Source organism: Callospermophilus lateralis, unplaced genomic scaffold, assembly GCF_048772815.1.
Source record: "Callospermophilus lateralis isolate mCalLat2 unplaced genomic scaffold, mCalLat2.hap1 Scaffold_314, whole genome shotgun sequence".
NCBI classification, from domain to species: domain Eukaryota; kingdom Metazoa; phylum Chordata; class Mammalia; order Rodentia; family Sciuridae; genus Callospermophilus; species Callospermophilus lateralis.
The window spans coordinates 677,605-698,547 of record NW_027513751.1 but is presented as its reverse complement, the minus strand read 5'-3'; the positions used below and the strand labels follow the sequence as shown (position 1 = coordinate 698,547).

The 20,943-nt window shown below is 32.5% G+C and overlaps 1 protein-coding gene across 1 annotated transcript in view; it reads left to right on the top strand.

Moving 5' to 3' along the window:
* Positions 1–20,943, top strand: part of LOC143387780 (A-kinase anchor protein 9-like) — a 54,309-nt gene that overhangs the window by 1,321 nt on the left and 32,045 nt on the right. The window contains 7 exon segments of the mRNA XM_077108268.1: positions 46–97; positions 12,313–12,558; positions 13,080–13,124; positions 16,601–16,652; positions 17,020–17,195; positions 18,132–18,287; positions 19,058–19,255. Of these exon segments, the coding sequence (XP_076964383.1) occupies positions 46–97; positions 12,313–12,558; positions 13,080–13,124; positions 16,601–16,652; positions 17,020–17,195; positions 18,132–18,287; positions 19,058–19,255 (925 nt within the window).

Sequence of the window (20,943 nt, the reverse complement as noted above, 5' to 3'; positions counted from 1 at the left end):
GCTTTTCAAATAGCAGGTATTCAATAAGTGTTTGCTTCTCTCCAGCTGTGCATGCTGGCAAGATGAGCTGGTCAAAAGAGCTGGCTGCAACGTTAAAGTAAGGAAACAGCTAAGAATCATGCAACCCATGGACACCAGTTTCTCAGGTGGAGAATGGGCCTGCTCTGCCACCTCAAGGGTCCTCTTCCACGCTGGAAGGCAAGAGGGCAAGAGAGCGAGTGCACTTGGAACCCATCTGTTTATTAGGGAAAAGACATTTGATAGAATGTTCCACCCCAATAAGGCAGGGGATAGTGTTTCAGCAGGGGTTGCCCAATCCTGTTGGGTACTGCTCAAGCCCAGAGCTGAGGCTCTTCCTTGATGAGTGGGGGTAAAGGCCACTTGCTTGGTATAACACATGGTGTGGCATATGTTGCCAGTCCAATATCCCCTTTTCTCAAGGCTTTTGGAGGGGCTTAGCTCATGCACAGGGCAGTCCCTGACATTTGCTTCTTGAATGAATGGGCAGAATGACAGAATAAGTTCTTAATGAGTGTAGTGTTACCAGCTAGGTTGGAATTTAATAAGAGTAATCCAGAATTTTCTTAATTAGAAGTCTCTTATTGCTGGTATCAGAAACCACCTAAAATGATCATTTCCCAAAATTTATTCAGAGACTTGGTTCTCCAAGTATCTCATTTATTCATAAGACTTAAGTGTTAACATTTGATAATAGTTTTACGACATACAACTTTTTAATCTTTTTCTTGGTAATTGGTCTTCTGTTTCTTTCTCTCTAGATTTCTCTAAATTTCCTTTTTCAAGACCTTTTAATAAATGATCATTTTAAAATTCTCATGTATACAGTATAGTATAATTTAAAATTTTTTTAGTTGTAAATGGACACAGTACCTTTATTTTATTTATTTATTTTTATATGGTGCTGAGGATTGAAACCAGAGCCGGACATCTTGCTAGACAAGTGCTCCACCATTGAGCCACAACCCCAACCCCTACAGTACATTCTGTACATTGTCACTGTCTTGATCTTAAAATGTTCCTTTCATTTTGTTACTCAGGTATTTTCAGTCTTATTAATCTATTTAATGTTTATTTGACCTCCATGCAAGTCGGTGTAGATTCAGAGATAAAAAAACCCACAGGCCTGCGCCTAATATTTTCACATTCTAATAGAGTAGAAAGTCAACCACAATACAGTAAGTGAAGTGCAGATAATCACTTATTTACTCATTTGATAAATACATTTGTGCACTTATTGCTTGTTATATCTTGTGCTAGACTGTAGAATGTGAAAGACATGGAATCTGCTAAATACAAGCTTCATTTAGTTAGTAGTAGGCAGAAACAAAAACAGATATTTATAAATTTAGGAGTGTAATATTATTCTGGCTCTATAAAAAACACAAGGGAGGAATATCTGATTCCATTTGGCAGTTAGAGAAGGCTTCTTGCTTGGATAAACTCTGAATGAAGCCTTGAAGTTTTGAGAAAAACTTGGTGAAAAAGTAGAGAGGTGTGGGTAGAAACTTCAGGAAAATGAGACAGGAAGAGTAAAGCACTGAGGTGTGGAACAGTTTGACTTCCTTGGGGGAAGTTGTACAAGAGCTTGGTATTATTGGAGTATAAAGGTATAAGCAAGATAGGGCAAGAGATGAAGCTGAAGAAGGTAGGTCTGGGCTCTATCCTGAGGGTCTTGAATTTCATGTTAAGGAGATTTTTATTCTGAAGGTTGTGGGATATGTTGATGGGTTTTAGGACAATGAGTAATATGGTTACATATACATTCATTCATTTAAATTTTTGCATTTAAAAATTATTTTTAACTGATACTTAAAAAGATTGAGTTTCAGATTGATCCATTTTGCAGCTGTATCGAGGATAGACTTGACGGTAAAACTATTTAGAGGCTGTTGAACTACAATTGAGACAGTGAAATAGGAGTGAAAGTGTGGGGATAATCAAGAAATATAGAGAGGATAAAATCAGAATGTGATTGGTTGGTAAAGGAGAGAACATGGATAGAAGGTTGGTGTTATCACTAAGAGAAAAAGAAGAACAGTTTCAGTTGTTGACTTCAGGCAAGATTGGGAAATCAGTTTGGGATATTTTGTATTAGAAGTTCCTTATGAGACACATCTGAGTGGAATTTTTCAAAAATTTTGTGGAGAAAAGTATAACCTATAGTGGCTAACCCAGATTGTTTGGGATCAAGTGTGACTTTGTCATTTAGTGGCTATATGTCTTTATAAAGTTATACTTAACCTCTCTGTAGCTCAGTAACTCATCTGTAAATGTTGGTACTGGTGTTGATGTGAAGATTTAGCCTTTTAGTATAAAATACTTTAGAATTTTGTCAGGCTGTAAAAAGTCTTAAAGAATTATTAGCCATTCTTAAAATCATTGTCATGTTGGAATTTAGAAGATTAAAGCTATATAGCAGAAAACTAGAGTAGAGAAATATGCTGGGATCAGATAATGAGGGGCTGTATGTATCACTTAAAAGTAGTATGAATTTTAACCTAAATATAGCAGAAAACTTTTTTTTTTAAGTGTGATATATCATAACCTCTGAAAGGGTTCTTTCCAAATAATTTATTATTTTTAGGTAGGTATGCTGCCACCAGGTGGTAGGTATGTGTTACTGTTGTACAAATGAAGCAATAAAACTATTATTTCTTTTAAATGAAGTATTGATTTGATTAAGATTGCTGAATATAAACAGTCTAATTCTGGTAGGACTTCTTTGTTTCAAAACAAAAACTAAGATTAGTTAAGATGAGGTAAGAGAGGGTTGTTGTAAAAATGCAGAGATTTCAGAGGAAGGACGGAGAAGTGTAGTAGGGCCTCAGAGAATCTGAAAAGCCATGGGAAATTGATGCCATTCTTGCCACCATTTCTTATCTCATTTCCATATTTTTGTATATTAACTTCCTTTATTTACACATCAGTTTGTGTATGAACAAAAATTATAGGGTGAATTTTCAAATCTATGCTATATAGTGGTATGGTTTCCCATTAAATACATTTTTAAAAATTTTTTTAAAAGGCAAAAAAAAAAACCCAATATATAAACAGTGGAAGCAAATCTCATAAAATAAACCACTATCCGGTGGTTCCCAAATTTTGCTGTACACTTGAAGCTCCTGGTAAGCTTTTTAAAAGTTCTTTTTACTGTTTAGAACACACCCCATGCCAAAATCAGAAAGTCTCACTATTTTAAAAAGATTTTCAAAGAGCAGAAAAGTTTTAAACCCATTGATAGAGCCACTTTGCATGATTTTGCAATACTTGAGTGATTATATATTATGATTTCTTATAAGCCAGGTACTTTACTTGGTGTGCTTCTGTAAGGATTATTTAATGCCAGAAGGAAAACTGGCTGTATTGGATATAGAGAAAAGTGTCTTGGGCTGCAATTTATCTTGTAGGATGATCATGTGTACTGTAATTTAGAGGTCATTTTAGTGGTGTGGCTGTAATTACATGAGGATCAAATTATGCACTAATTTTAGAATCTTTCATACAAGATATCTCTTCTCTATAACCTTTCTGGACAGCTCTGCTACTTCCTTGTTCCCTACTTTCAAGAGAAGAATCTAATTGATTCACTCCTCTTATCAAAAGAGGGTGAAAACAGATGTCATGGATGGTAGAACTTGTAAGTACTGGCCAGTTCCCTCAGAAGGAAGTTCTACATACTTTAAAAGTACTTCAGTATTTCACCTACAGAAGAATGCATGGTAAATATATATATATATATATATATATATATATATATATATATATATATATATAATTAAAACAAGTGAAAAAAAGACCTCTACACCTATCACTTAGATTAAAAACATTCATGTATCAATGCATTAAAATCTTTATCTAATTCCACCCCTAGCACCTGAGCTAACTATAGTTCTGAATTTATCATCACCTTGCTTTTTATGCCACATATGTGTACATAAACTATACTTAGTTTTCTGTTTTTGAACTTAGTGGTGTCATTATGTGAAGTCTTCAGTGATTTTCCTTTTGTTCAATATCATTAGAGCATTTTCACTCCTGCGATAGTATTCCCTTATAGAAATTTATCTCAGTGTCCATTCTCATCAGTGAGCATTTAGGTCATTTCCAGTTTTGTTACTGTTACAAATACTTCTACTGTGTTAGGTTTTGTCTGCAAGTGCCAAGGGTTTAGAGTTGGATAGAAATCATGAATCCTGTGTTCCCTTAGTCCTTGAGTACTAGAGAGTGTCTTTGAAAATGAGGTAGAAAGAGGGAGTGAAATCAAAAGCAACCTGGTGAGGCTGGGGTTGTAGCTCATTAGTACAGCAATTGGCTAGCAGGTATGAGGCACTGGGTTTATAAAAATAACTTAATAAAATGGGAATTGTGTTTATCTACAACTAAAAAATAAAAAAAAGAAAAAAAGCAAAACTTGTATTTGTTAATATTATCTACATGGTTTCATTATATAAATCATCAAACAGACATCCCTGGGAACTATTGATGAACACTGGATACCCATTGACCATTAACATGGATCACTGAACTGAACAGAGGTAGCAGTTCCTTTATTTTTTTTCTATTTTTTTTAGTTGTAGATGAACATAATATCTTTATTTATTTCCTGTGGTGCTGAGGATTAAACCCAGTGCCTCACACGTGCAAGGCAAGTGCTCTACCACTGAGCCAACCCCAGCCCAGTTCTTGTATTTTTGAGTTGATATTTCCTGCCAAAACTATATGCTTACCAGAAGGAATCACTTATAACCTAGACTTAAAAATTAATAAATAATAAAATAACCTGCATGACAGTGACAGTAGGTGGTATCTGATACCACCTACCTCTGCCTCATTTCACTGTCATGCAGGTTATTTTATTATTCATTTGGATGTGATTTTTAGTAGGTATATAGTTTTATTATTCTTTAAGAAAATACTTATTATTGTTGGTGGAATGGCAGTGGCAGGAGAAGACAGCCTGAGACATAAGCATACAAAGACTGAGTACACTATCCCAAGCAGCAATTGTAAATGATATTCTTGCTAGACATTTTCTATCAAGCATCTGAAATGAAACTCTCACATTGATTTGGATTGCTCTAGAGCCAGGAGTACAGGATTCAGTTGACTTCAGGCTAAAAAGAAAACACTCTTGGTTTTCATCATAAACATAGGAACCAATGTGATAGTAAAATGAAATGAGACTCCAATATGAAACTGTAGCCACTGCTTTAGCATTTATCACTTTGTTCCTCACTCTGTCTTGGTATTCTAGTGCTAATATCATTGTATTGATTCATGGAAGAAACAAAAAAGATTGTTTCATGACCTAAGTTTTTTGTTGTATATGTTTATATGTGCATATTAGATACAGAGATCTCTCTGTGCATGCATATATACTTACATGCATCTATATGTATAAAATAAACAGATGTAAATGGAAAACATAGGCACCATAAAAAATAGTTATAGTAACATATGGAGCCATGATAATATTATCAGTGAATATTCCTTAAAGATATGTAGGGGTAGAAGGCAGTAAAGATCTTTCAAAGAAGAAAAAAATTACCTGTAGTCTCATAATCTACAAGTAATTATTTTTAATAATTTGTTTTAATTTTTAATAGTTTGTTAATATGTACATATATATTTAAAAACTCCACTTGATTCATTTTATGCAGTTTTGTGCTCTTATTTTACCCAGCTTTATACTGAGAACATTTTCCCACATTAGAATTTTTTGAAAATATTTTTTGACATCTGCATAACATTACATTGCATTAAGTAATTATACCCATGTGTAGCCATGGACCTGAATATATCATCTTAGGGTTTTTTTTTTTTGTTTGTTTGTTTTTGGTTAAAGAAACTATGTAGGAGTTCTGAAGTTCTGAGAAATAATGCCTATAATTAATGCCTAGAGGTGCCTCTTTCACAAAAAATTAGTTTTTAAAAATTTAGCAATTATTCAGAGCTTATATGCAGTCACTGTTCTAGACCTGGAGTGTATAATGATTGATTTTTATTAAAAATCCCCTCCTTTATGGAACTTTCTAGTAATTTGTTCTGAATGATACTTAATAACATGAGAATAAAATAATGTTTTGGTAATTTTATGTACTTAGATGTTATTCGTTCTGAACACTGAATCATTCCACTTTCTCTGTATCCTATACCATTTTTCAGTTGGAATTATTTAGTAATAGCTATATACTTTTTGTTGACTTGTATTTTCAAGCAACAGTTTACAAATTTTCATAAGTAAAATGCTGGTTTCCTTAGAATTGCAGGTAAAGAAAGGAGAAAGGAAAGGAAATAATTGAAAAATTTTCTCAAAAAACCTCAAGACCTGGAGGAAATTTTAAATGATTCTTCTAATGCATCTCTTCATTATACAGTTGAAGAAACTGAATTCTCCTGATGTAAAGTGGCTTGTCCACTGTCACATAGCTAGTACTATATGACAGCTCAGCACTATATTATATGTAGTCCATATTGTTTTGAAATTCAAGAAATATTTGGGTTGTCTGTATACCCAGGCCATGAAGTACACAAAATTAAGATGATTCCTTAAGCTAAAGAATCTGTTTTCTTTTTAAACATGAAGGTGATCGAATTGAATGAGATTATAGGCTATAAATAGGTTTGGTTGCTCAATGATTTAAAGTCTTATGGTCTTTTCCATTCTTGATTTCCTTAGTTTTATTTAGCACTATTTTTTTCTTACAGGTTTTTGTTTTGTTTTGTTTTTTTGAACGGGGGGTGTGTCTTGCTAATTCTGAGGCTGACCACAAACTCTTACATTCAAGAGGTCCTTCTGCCTCATCCTCTCAAATAGCTGGGACTACAGGCATTCTCCTAGGCCTGGTTTGTACCTTTTTGTTATTTTGGAAAATATGATTCAGAGCATCCTAATATGTTGCTTTTATCTTTGCTCTCATTTGCCCTTCTTCAGCTGGTTTTTAGGTTATTCGTTATAATCTTTTTGTTTCCATGGTTAGGCCACCAAAGTTTTTCTGTGATAGTTTATATAGCTTCTTGTTTATCATCCATAAAGAAATATTAAAAAGGCTTAATGACAGCCCTGCAAAGAACAAATAATCACCATAATTAGAATTATTTGGGATTTCTTCCATTTTCTACAGGAAAAACATAAAAATCACTTTTTATAGTTATTTTTAAATACTATAGAGATTACCAGATTACATATTTTTGTAACATTCTCTTTGAGGTATGTGCATTTTCACGTTTGTTTTTCCTCTCATCAAAAAACACTTGTCAGTTTGGCAATTTCATTTGTTCATGCTTTAAAATTAATGTTCTAGGATTGTGAAATACAATGAAAAAGGACGTAAAAATACATAGAAAGCAAATTAGTATAATGAAAGGTTGGATTTGGAGTCAGATACTCTAGTTCTGTTTTGTTTTGCCACTGCTTATAATATTGATCAGGTAACAATGATTTTTTAAAATATTTTTTTATTTCTACACAATACATTTATTTTGTTTATTTACTTTTATGGGTGTTGAGGGCCTCGCATGTGCTAGGCGAGTGCTCTACCGCTGAACCACAACCCCAACCCCTAACAAATTGATTTTTATATATCAGCTTCTACATTTTTGTCTCAGTAAGATATTTTCTGACCTCTCCCCACAGTCCCACAAATTGAATTTCCATTGTATGCTGTCTTTAATGCATATACTTTCTCTTCAAAGCACTTTTTATAACTTGAATGTACATATTTCTTTTTTGTTTAATATTATCTTTCTTACTAGATTGCAATTCATGAGAGTTCATATGTGTTATTTATCACTACATGCCCTGTCATAGCTCATGATAGGCAGTCAATAAGTATTTGTTAAATAACTGAACTATATACTTACAACCGGACATAAATCTAATTTTTATGCTTTCCAGGCATAAAACTACAACACATCTCTTTCGGAAGTCCTTTTTAAAGAAAATCAGGACAATACAGTTTCCTATAACACAATACACCTCTTCTCTCTCTTCTTGCTGTCCATATATGTATATATGAATGATTGCCAGGCTTAAGAAATTGCTGTAATCCTTATTTCTCACTCCATTTAATAATAGAGTTTGGCATTATACTGTGAAGTTCTACTTTTGGGGCCATGTGTTTCACTGATGTCTAGCACAGTGCCTGGCATGTAGTAAATAGTCAATGTACACACAAAAACCTAAACAGACTTCAATTAGTCATTTATTTTTGAAGGAACATTATAAAAACTTGGCATGTTTTTATATGTAACATTTTGAAAATGTATTGTTTTATTGAGAATGATCATTTATAAAATTATAAATATTGAATTTAAGGAGCTCAATATATTTATATTCAGTTGTTTATTCATATTCTGGTCAAGATAAGACATTTTACTTGTGATCTGGTCTACTTTTGAAAGATAAATATGTGAACATAATATCTTTCCAGTACATCTTGCAACTATTTCTGTGACTACACATGTTAACACTTTTATAATTGGCTTCCAAATGACAAACACAGATGGCTGTAGTCTGAATTTTCAGCATGTTTTAGAATAAATGTTTTCTCAGTAATTTAAAGTGCATGATTTCAGTATCAGATGGTTATCTAATTGATTCAGATTTTTTTGCTTATCTGCTAGCTTACCATTTTTCAAATTTAAAATAAAACTAAATAGCTATAAATAATTGAATACATGATACAATCTTATCCCTTTCACATTTTTATAAAACAGTAGTTTTACCAGAAAACTATTATGGATATTATTTTTTATGAGAAACTTTTTGTTCTGTTTTGGTTTTCTTGGTGGAGGAGGGAGGTTATAGTGAGAAGGATTGTTTTTATGTTCTTATTTATTTATTACCTATTTTTGTAGTTGGTCTATTTAATAGTTACAGTAATTCCAATCATATATTTCCTTTTTTTAAGGAACAAAGAAATTCACTTAGTCTCATTCTTTTATCTTTCACTTCTTAAGAGTGATTCAAGTAATTTGAAAATTATTCATTTTAATTTTGAAACCATGGAACATTTTAATAAAGTAGAATTAGGTATGCCTTTTATATGATCTTGCTTAGTGTGGTGACTTTTCAATAAAAGATAAATTATCCTTTTAAAAAATTCAACATAGGGGCTGGGGATGTGGCTCAAGTGGTAGCACACTCGCCTGGCATGCACGCGGCCCTTGTTCAATCCTCAACACCACATACAAACAAAGATGTTGTGTCTGCTGATAACTAAAAATAAATATTAAAATTCTCTGTCTCTCTCTCTCTCTTTCTCTCTCTCTCTCTTTCTTTTTGCCGCAGTCTGGCTACAGCAAACTAGCTGGGGGATGACAAACAACTTGTGTACGTTGATACAGCAGGAATGGGAGCCGTTTATTGTAGGACAGGAGCGGTATTTATACATTCCACACAGCTTATCTAATTAACATAAACTAGATACGGCAGTCAACCAATCAGGAATCTCCACACTTAATGGCTCACTGGCGTTATTTCACAAACCACTTCCTCTGGCAAAATGCCAGGCACCCATCCAGACTTGTTTACAGACTCTAACATCTTTTTAAAAAATAGATAAAAAATTCAACATATATTTATTTAATATTGCTCTAGGCTTTTAATATATAGAAGTAGGGAGGAAAAAAGTCCTTGCCCTCATGGGGTTTACCTTCTGGTTAATTTTTCTGAAAAAATAATATGACTCACATAATGAGTAGTATAGGCCTAGAACAGTATCTTTAATTATGTTTGTAGAAGTGATTCATTCTAAATACTATAATGGAACTATTTCTACTTTTTATTCCATATCTGTGTGCTTCTTTTTGCATTTAGTAACAGATATTCGTATTTTGGAGTTTTTTTTTTTGTTGTTGTTGTTATTTTGTTGTTGTTTAAATCAAACTTTCCATTCTTTATTTATCTATCTTTCATTTTGTGCTGATGGTTGAACCTGGGCCCTGTGTGCTTGCTAGGCAAGCACTCTACCACTGAGCCACATCCCCAGATCTAAGTCATTCTTTCTATAATGCAAAGATAATATTTTTTTCCTTTGTTATATATTTGGCATTTGAATAAATATTAGATATAAATTATTGATATAATCTAACACTTGGAATTTTAAGCAAAATCTTCATCTTTGCCTTGATAAATTTTGCTGACTAAATATATTCTGATGCAGAAACGTGATTTTTCAAGAAGTTTCTGAAATTGAGTATAAATATTATAAATGTCATTATTAGTATTTATTTTTTGGCATTGCATTCTCTCTAAGGGATGCTTTTAAATAATGCTCCTGGATTTCTGATTCTATTTATAGATAAAGTATTTGCCAATATTCTAGTTAGTTTATTTTTAAGAATGATCTGCTATGCTCTAAGTAGTTCAAGTACATTCCAGCAGCTTAATAATGTGAAAATAGAGGCAACTGGTCGTGCACCTGTTCCTCAACACACTGCGTAGTTACTAAATAACTGGGAAAAATGTTAAATGTGATATATTTTTATACTCTGTAAGTATAATCATGAGCTATTTCTGACTTATGAATTAAATATCTTTATTAAGGGAATAAAACTTGTTTATATGCTTTTCTTCATCTACAGCAGATAATTTAAGTATAAAATGTTATTTATAAATAATGTATTTGCCACATATTTGATAGTAACATTAGCAAGATTGCTTTAGTACTTTAGATAATAAAAAATTTATTTGCTGTCTTTGTAAGTGGTCTGGTTAATAGTTTGGGTAATTCTAGGCATATATTTCCTCTTTTTAAGGCAGAAAGGAACTTACATGTGGTCTTCTTTTTTCTCCTCTTAAGAGTGATTCAGGAGCTCAAATTAACTTTAAGTCTTTGTCAGTAGTTGCTTTATATAAAAATCAAAAAATTTACTGTATTTAAAAAAAATACAGTAATAGCTCAGCAATATATCCTTTGCCTAGCATATACAAGGCTGTGGGTTTGATCCTCAGTACTACATAAAAATAAATAAAATAAAGGTATTGTGTCCATCAAAAAAATTCTTAAGAATAAATAAACAAAATGTAAGTGAGCAATAGGAAAAATACCTGTAATCTGAACTCCAAATGTAAACAAAAGTTGTTAAGGTTGTAGTTTTCCAGAATTTACCTATGTCTATGAATATAATGATGTTTAAATTCATACTGGATATAATCATTGAAAGCTATGAGCCTGAGACTTGCCTTATCTTTTAAAAAATGAAGTGTAATTTTCCTTTCATGAAAAGAAATAGATATGCTACAATACTACTTTATACCTGCTATTATATCACAAAGTCTTTAATAGCAATGGCTTGCATTGGCATTTTTAATATAAGTTCACCATAATTAGTTCTAGTGTTACCTGGTATATAATGTGTACTTCTGATTTTAGGTGGTAAGAAAATATTTTAGGGCTTAAAAAACTTTGGATAGTATAGTAAGAAAGTTTTTACCTTTTTCAGTTTTCTTTCTACTTATGATAATGAAAATCTGTTTGATGCTTCTCTCTCTTTAACAGTCTTTTATTTTGTCCATTTTTTTCATAGCCTTCAGCAACCTCTTACTAAAATTTCAGTAATAGATTTATCATTTCTTTTATTTTCAACTTATCTCTTAAAAGAAATAACAAGTGATATTAACTTTCAAATAATGCCAGAGATTACATCTCCTTTTAAAATAAATTTAAAGAAAATACACTGTTTAAAATATGTTAAGTAAATGATAACGTATCATTGACTAGGGTTTGGTACAAATTCTGATGATGACAGACAAATGATAAAAGGTAGAAAACACTGCTGTTTAAAATTTTAAGTTACTTGTAAGTTTTTCCCACTATAAATATGGTTGCAGTGAGCATTTGTATAGCTAATAGGCTAATTATCTTTTTTGTATAAAAGATAATTATAGACAATATCTTTTGTATAAAGTAGTAGAACAGAACAAGTGTGTTTGGAGCTCCTTGTTTTTGTGTGTATTTTCATATAATCTTAAATCTAGAGATTATACTGTGAATCCTCTATTCCCCTATTCTAGTTATAGAAGAGTTATTCCCCTAACTCAGCTAATTTCCTCTTCTTTAGACTTGACATGTTCATTTCTTACCCCTCAATATTTAATAAGTTCATTCACAAGTACCTAGTTTTACAACCTTTACAACCCGAATATTCAATCCAATAGTTATTCTGAAACTGTGAAGTCATCTATATTATTATCATCGTTTTACTTTGGTGATAGTTTAATTTTTTAAAGAAAGTGATCCCAAAGAAAAATTATCATTGATGTTAATGATATTTTTTTTCCTGTAGCTTGCCCAGTTTCGACAAAGAAGAGCTCGATTGGATGGACAAAACCCTCATAAGAAGCCAAAAAAGAAGAAAACCTCAAGCAGTAAAAATGATGTTCATGGCTTGAATATTGATCAATCAAAGAGTGAGGAGATGTTCATAAATAGTTCTCAGGGTGTTGGATCAGCCGTGATGCCTGAATCCACAATAATGAGAACTCTAAACAATGAAGAAATGCTTAAGCATGAGCAGGTCTTTTGTGTTGATGTAAGTATTCATCCAGATTTTAAAACATTCTACCTCTAACTAGAAAGTAGTGGCAGTAAAAAGTCATTAACATCCACCTGAGGGAAGCTTGACAAAGTCATTGACTTTTTAGCATCAAGAACTGATGATTCTTTTAAAGAACTTGAACTTTTCTGATGGCATGTTAAGGATTTACTTTTATTTAAAAGAGTTACATGAATTAGAGGAATGGTGTCTTTGATGCTTTTGGCTTACAGATGACATCTACTATATATGTAAAAGTTCTTGCTACTTTTGTATTTATAACAATGCCTTGTGATAAATTTTATATGGATTATTATAAGTCATTATAATTCATAATGAAATGAAATTTTTAAAGATTTGGATAATTTTTACTAGTTTTTTAATAGTATTTTTGTGAATTTTCTATCATTGTTACTAACTGCAATGTCTTAGTAAAGCAGAATTTTTTTTTTTGTAAAGTATGATATTTAGCAGGGGAAAAATGTCATAATTGTAATCATGTTTTACTTTTGTTGTAGCCAGAAAGTGAGATTTCAACCACAGAAGATGATTGCACTTCGGAGGTAAGACTAACATATCCCAATTAAAAATGTCATAAATAGAATTGATATTTTTTTGAAATTATTGATTGTTTGTACTTTATTTCTTATAAATTTATATGCTTCTGTATATATTTAATATAATTTAAGGTAACATAATATAATATAAATAGATTGAAAAACTGAAAATTATATTTTACTGCTGTATCTTTTTTCAGTGGTTAGCTAAAGTCTTAACTGTTTGAATTGCTTAATCCTTAATTATATAGCAGCCCTAATTTGGTTTTTAGGAAAGTGAGTCTGCATTTCTAGGATCCATGACCATTTTAAGATAGCCATTTAGCACAGTAAAAATTTTATAATTTGTATGATTTTTATAGTAATGCTTTTTACAAATGTTTGAATACTAGTGTGTGTGTGTGTGTATATATATATGTACACACACACATACATTTATATATATAAATGTTTATTGGAATTAATGTTGCTGTAGTGTTGTGCGTGTGTGTGTGTGTGTGCATGTGTGTTACTGGGCATTGAACTCAGGGCCTTGTACATGCTAGGAAAGCACTTTGTCACCAAGCTACATTCCCAGCCATTTTTAAGTTTTATTTTAAGATAGATTCTCACTAAGTTGCCCAGGCTGTCTTTGTACTTGTGATCCTCCTGTCTCAGCTTCCTGAGAAGATGGGATTAACGCTGTGCATCACCATGCCTGACAATGATGATTTTTATTTTAGGTGATAAACCATAAAATAGGCATTGGTCTCTTAAGAAATACCTGCCTTCTTTATATGTTTGCAATAAGTATCACTTTGTTATCTTATTCTTTTTAGATATGATTGTCATTTCTTTGCTCCCAGATTTAGAGTACATGGAAAATTATTCTTTACTCTGAATGTTTAAGCAACTTAGTATATTTCATAAGTCTGAATTTATTGTAGGCTTCTAATAGAAAAACTATGTCCTTTTTTTTAAGAGAGAGAGAGAGAGAGAGAGAGAGAGAGAGAGAGAGAGAGAGAGAATGAATATGATTTTTTTTTGTAGATGGACACAACATGATGCCTTTATTTTATTATTATTTTTTAATGTGGTGCTGAAAATCAAACCCAGGTCCTACCCATGCTAGGCAAGCACTCTACCGCTGAGCCACAATCCCAGCTCGAAAAACTATGTTCTTAAATTAACATATTACAGTTTTTATTTTTGTTGTTTGAGTGTGGGTGTGTGTTTGTTACTGGGGATTGAACCCAGGGGCACTCTACCACTGAGCTACATTCCCAGCTGTTTTTATTTGAAACTGACTTGCTAAGTTGCTCAGGCTAACCTTGTACTTGCAAACCAGAATTATCTCAACTTTATCCATGCTGTGGTTCTCTGAGGACCTGCCTCTGAACATCTGCCAAGAAAATGCTCCAGCAGAGCAAAATCTTGAAAGTCATTCACAAAGACATTTTTAAAATTTGCCTTGAGTTTTTTTCTGAGCTGGCACAAAATAAAGAAAACTACAGGGGAAAAAAGTCAGAGGCATTCTCTTAAATAAATCTCTAAAACCTGGAAGCTCTGAGGACTCCCAATAACTACTGATGCCTTTCTGAGCTGCTTGACTATCATACCTCCCAGTCTGGAGGTGAGATCACTTTTCTGTCAAAAATGTCTGTTGCCTGAAGGAGACTCAGGTCTCATCACTGATGAGAGCAAAGATCAGACAGCAACTCTGCTTTTGTGGAGTGGAGAAACAGGGCTTTCAGGTTGTATATTGATGAGTATTGTATGCTGTAGCTTGGGGAATTTGGTGGGAAGGCCTGCAACTAACTAAAGATGAGGATGAGAAGAATGAAATGGAGGAGAGTGAGGTGAAGTTTGAGAACTCTTCTGCAAACTTATGAAAAAAATCTTAGATAAGAAGTTGAGAATCTTAGTTATGAAGGTTTTGACAATCCTCCAGTAGGCTGTCTTCAACCTGCTGCATTGTGACTAGCACTCAGGGCTGAACAGCGAACTCAGAGCAGATCATAACAGTCCAGGCACTGCAAGACAACTCTACAATCGGCAACATGATGGCCAGAAAGTACTTAGAGATAGATCCTAACCAACTCATTGTGGGGCATTATAAATATGTTTAAACTGAGTTAGAGGAGAACAAACTGAATATTTGCTATAGAGGTATTAGATATAACTATTATACTGGATAAATAATTTATGTAATACTGATAACATGATATTTGACATGATCTTTGATGATATTTACAAATATTCATTTTATTACACTGTTACTTCAAAATAGAAATTTTAGTGTGTACTACAATCAGAATGTGTCATTTCTGAGTCATGAAAAAGTAATTGAAATTTAGAAGTATTATAATTTGAAAATTATCACAAGTGACTTTATATCTAGAATTAGCATTCCTACATTCTTGTGGTTTTTCACCAATTACAATAATGTGTTAACAAAAGTTGTTTTTTTGCCTTCCATTTAGCTTTATTTCTCAGAGATTATTCTTAGAAATAAAGTAGAGCAATCAAACTGATTTTTTAAAAGTCTCTTAGTTAGGACCCTCTCCCCCGACCCTTTTTTTTTTTAATTTGGCAGTTGTGGGTATTGGGCCTTGCACATGCTAGGCAGATGCTCTACAACTGGGCTACATCTTCAGTCCTAGGATTTTTACTTTTTAATGTGTCGTGCCTCATACAGACTTAATCCTAACATTCTGACTAGACATTCTGACTTGTCTGTCCTACATATTTCAATGTTAACAATTTCATTCTCCTGGGTTCTATTAACATAGAATTGTGAAGGCTTAAGATATAGGCAGGAATGTGGGCAGGAATGAAGTTGGGTTTTGTACTCTTAGTGGTAAAAAGGCAATTAAATGATTAATTGATAAGAAATTAATTTCCCACTCCTTAAACCCTATGTACATATTCTATCATCCTCCTTTCTCTTACTACAAAATATCTGTTCTACAGACAAGTGGTGATATGTTAAAGAAAGCCCCCACATCAGTCTGGATTGGCATGACTAGCAGTAGTACTATCCCCAGAGGAAAGTTCTTAGGGGAGTGTTCTTTACCTCTTTATTTCCCTTTGCTTGCTTACTAGCCTTTAATTAAATTTATACCAGTAAATGGTTTTATTTGAAAATAAATAAGGCTTAATTTAAAAAATATTTTTAGCTAATTTTAAGGAAGCATTTTGTAAAAGAAGATCTAGTAACTTGAAGCTTTTAGTTATCTTTCTGAAGACTAAATAGGAACTGCACTTAGAACTTCAGTTAACTTAAATGAAAGTGTCTTTTGCATTGTAAGAACTTAGATGTTTGAGGAATGATTGACATTTGATATGCCTCTTAGATACTTCAGTTAAATATAATTACCATATTTGTTTTGCTATTAAGGCATTTTCCCTAGATGTAAAAGATACACAGTTAGTAGAAATATTATTGTTAGGTAAATAAAATTTGGTCTCTCATAATATATCAGGAAATTATTTTTATACAGGTAAATGATTGCTGTAATGTGGTGAAAACAGGAAAGCCTACCAATTTATTAATGGTACAGTATATAAAACTACTCATGATACTAATATTTTTTATTATTTAAAATCATTTGACTTACTAACCAAGCTTTCTCCTGTATGTAATTCTTTCTGTATGTGATTTCTAAAAGTTACTAGATCTTCTTTACTGCTTAACAAAACAAAGTTACCTCATTTTTATTATAGCATGGAATTGGAACAAAATTTGCAGATATGCTGTTTAGGGGTAATATCACATTAATAGCAAACCAGATTCCCATAGAAGTGAACTTCAAAGTGAAGAGTGATGTTTTAAAGTGGATTTTGTTATGGAATTCAATATTCGAATTCCTCTCTCAGGAATGTTGCTAGTACTGAATTATTAAAAATATTGGATTGATTTACGAAGAAGAATTTGGTGTCGTTGATTCTTATTCTGAACAAGGCGCACACTATAGTGAGACTCACCTAGAGTTGATAGAAAATGAATTAGTTGGGAAACCTGAACATGAGCCCGAAGAACTGAACAGAGAACTGGAAGAAATGAGGACCACCTGTGGGAATGAAGGATTGCATCAGGTACATTTACCTTCTGTGGCCTTTGTTTGCTACTCACAAAAACAAAAACAGGAAATTTTTTTTAAAATATTTTTTTAGGTGGACACAATATCTTTATTTTACATTTATGTGGTGCTGAGAATCGAACCCAGTGCCTCACGCATGCTAGGCAAGTGCACTACCACTTGAGCCACATCCCCAGCCCTCCAGGAAATTTTAATGATAGTTTATTTATTTAATGAGAATTACAGGTGTTAACTTAAGATTATCTCATTCACGAGAAAAATGGGGTTCTTGCACATAGTATTAAGAATCCCATTTTACACCTAGAATTCAACTATTTGGGGTAACATGTATGTTACTTTGTTTATTTAACTTAATAAGATAGAGTAAAATAACTTTGGTGATTTCAGGAGAGATGTTTTTCTTATGAGCCTGAAAGAAAATTGTGGTATAAATCATATTTTTTTAAAAATGATGACTTAAACCCATTAAGAATGTCAGCATGTCCCTGTAAATATTATCTGCAGTTAGAGTGACATCTCTTGTATTAAGTAATCAGTTATGAATCAAGATGAAAATGGAATATTAATGAGGATGACAGAATAGATTTCAGTTTCATCCTCTCCAAAAACAAGTTTATGCTGTTGCCTGGTAACAGATTGGGGGAGCTCCCCAATATAAAGGCATTCGCTTCTAGAATTAGATATATAGAAAAGCCAGAACAAGTGAAAATTTTTTGCATGTGCACATTAATTTCTTTCAGATTGATTTGGAATTAAAACAAATTTCTTAAAGCTCATAGCTTTCAAATGTGGGAGATAGCATACAAATTGTAAGAATTCCACTAATGTGTTTTGAATCTCATATTTTTTAAAAAGTTGCTTGTAACAATGATAATCAATTTTATGTAAAATATAAGCCTAGAATGTAATTATTTTCACTGATTTCCTTTAGTTACAAGAATTTGAAGCAGCAGTTAAACAAAGAGATAGTATTATCACACAGCTCACCGCCAATTTACAACAGGCAAGAAGGGAAAGGGACAAAACGGTGAGAGAATTTTTAGAGTTGACAGAGCAAAGTCAAAAATTGCAGATTCAATTCCAACAAGTATTACAAGTAGAACAAGACTTACTCTATTTTTATAACGAATTTTTAAATTTTTTCGCTTTCTAGAACAAATCTGTTATAAAGCCATTTGTTTATTCATACTGGAAAAACTAGTGAATAAGTGTTATGTTAATCAAGAATTTAATTTATACTTCTTGGGTAGTTTCTTGCTATTGTTTTCTTTGTACTTCTTCCCTGTCTCTATTTAAAAATTCTACAAAGTCTTATCATGTGTATTTTTGCAGAAATTTAACCTGCAGTTACACCCTACTTTTTTTAACCCTGGTATGGCTTTATGTTAATTAGGTTCTCAATTATAACTAGACTGACAACTGGATACATTCCATTTATCTGTGGTTGGAACTATAATCTAATTGCGTTAAACAAAAGGGAGGAATTTAAGGTAAGAATACAGGCTTGTTTATAGAACTTAAGGGCAGAAATAGAATCAGAACTCTGAGAGAAATTGGAACTAGAGTTTGAAAAGTCATCAAGAATCCAGGAAGAACTTTCAGTCCACATTTTTCTCTGCCTGTCTGCCTGTCTTATTTCTTCTATTTTCTTAGCTTTATAATGTGAAAGGTAAATTCTTTGGCTCATTACCCAAAGTGCACATGACCTATCAGCATGTTGACAGCATGGAAACATGTTGGCTGAGATCGTAAGCCTATGAAGTGAGCATAGTTTCCAGAGAACCCCTGTGGGCTGAGGGTACAATAAAGTTAAACTTCAAAATTTAATATTTTAAATATTTTCTTTCTATTTTCAAGTTACAGGCTAGTGAAACTCTACGAAACCGCACTCACAGTAACACAGCTGCAGATTTACTGCAAGCCAAACAACAGATTCTCACTCATCAACAACAGGTTGAAGAACAAGACCATCTATTAGAAGATTATCAAAAAAAGAAAGAAGACTTCAAAATGCAAATTAATTTCTTACAGGAGAAAATTAAAGTATATGAAATGGTATGTGTATCTTAAGGAAGTCAACCTACTTGTAGCAGCTTTGTAATTAACTTTAAAGTTTTTAATGAAGGTGTTTATCTTTTTTTTTATGCATATGCACCCAAAATTTCATAATTGAGACAAACTCTTTGAGTATATAAAATAATATATTTCAAAAACATTGAGAATTTCATAGTAATAGTTTTAAAGATGATACTACTCATTACTCTGCTCCTTAAAAGTGATCTGCCTATGCTAAAGTCTCAGGAGAATCTATTTTTATAACTAGGATCTTTATCCTTTTTCCTCCAACTAAATGTATTTCTTCTTATTTTAGCCATGATTATAAAATTCTGAAAAAGAAATTTTGTAAATTTAAATTAGAAAAAAATATGGTTGATTCTTTTTATTCACTTGAGTTATATTCCAGTTTGGGGGAATTATTTAGTCAATAAGTGCTCCTGGTAGGAAATGTATCACATGGATTGTAATCTTTAATCTTAAAAGCAATTCATGCTAGCAGATTCCATTTTTTTGTTTGTTTTTTTTTTTTGTTGTTGTTTTTTTTTTTTTGAGAAGTTAAAGTTTAGATGTGATTATCCTGAAGCTGCCCCATTAACAGGTGCCAGAGTTGAAATTCTGAGCTCCTTGCACTACACTGCACTCTGATCCTTGCCATCTCTGTCCTCTTTTTTGCTCTGTGAGAGCTGAAACAAGGCAGTGTGATCACCGTGTTTGAATGTAGCTGAACATCATTTTACAGTAACTCAAATTTCTTGCCATCACTCTGTGTGTGTCTACAAATGTCTATGAAAGCACCATTGGTATGGATTTGTGGGTTTCAAATAAATTTGAGCAAGTAGGCAAATACAGAATCTGGGAATAATGAAGATGGAGAATACATATAATACAGCATATTTTATAAACTTAGCAGATTCTACAGGAAGTTGAGAAATTACCAAGACAAGAATATTGTTTGGATAACAAAAGCATTAACTAGCACTTATTAAGTACTTACTCTATAACAGGCAGTATTCAAAGCCTCTTACACATATTAATGCATTGAATCATCACTACAACCCCATGAGATAAGGGTACCTTTATCATTTACAATTGATGGTACCAAGACAGTGCAAGATGAAGGAAATAATCCAGGCGCAGAAGTGATGTATTTATAGAGCCAGATTTCAAAGCTCAGTTATCTGACTCCAGAGACTCCTCTTTGAAAAATAGGAAATGTACAAATTAAAATTTTGAGAAGGGCATGCTTTTCAACTAAGGTAATTTAAAGATTATGCAAGTGTTTACAGAATACCTATTCTGTAGTAACCCTTGCAATAGATATATGACGGACCTTAAGATGTCCCCTTTCTTCACTGAACCCATGGAGAGGTGTGGCATGTACACAAGTTACCACAAAATAAAAAGTAAGTGCAGGTAACAAGTGTTATGAATGTTTTGACGAGGTCTGATTTATGAGGAAAAGATTCAGGGTAGACATCAGCAGGGAGGTAATATTTGAGATAGATCTATAAATTGGAATAATGTGTTATTTATATTTTGTTTACCCATAAATTGGTATAATATATGGAACATAATATATGGAACAGCTATTCAATACCTATTTGGTAATCAAGAGAATTGTTTATGAATTCATGACAAATAGAGATAGGCAGGATATTCTTTGCGGGGTGTGGAGTGGGCATAAA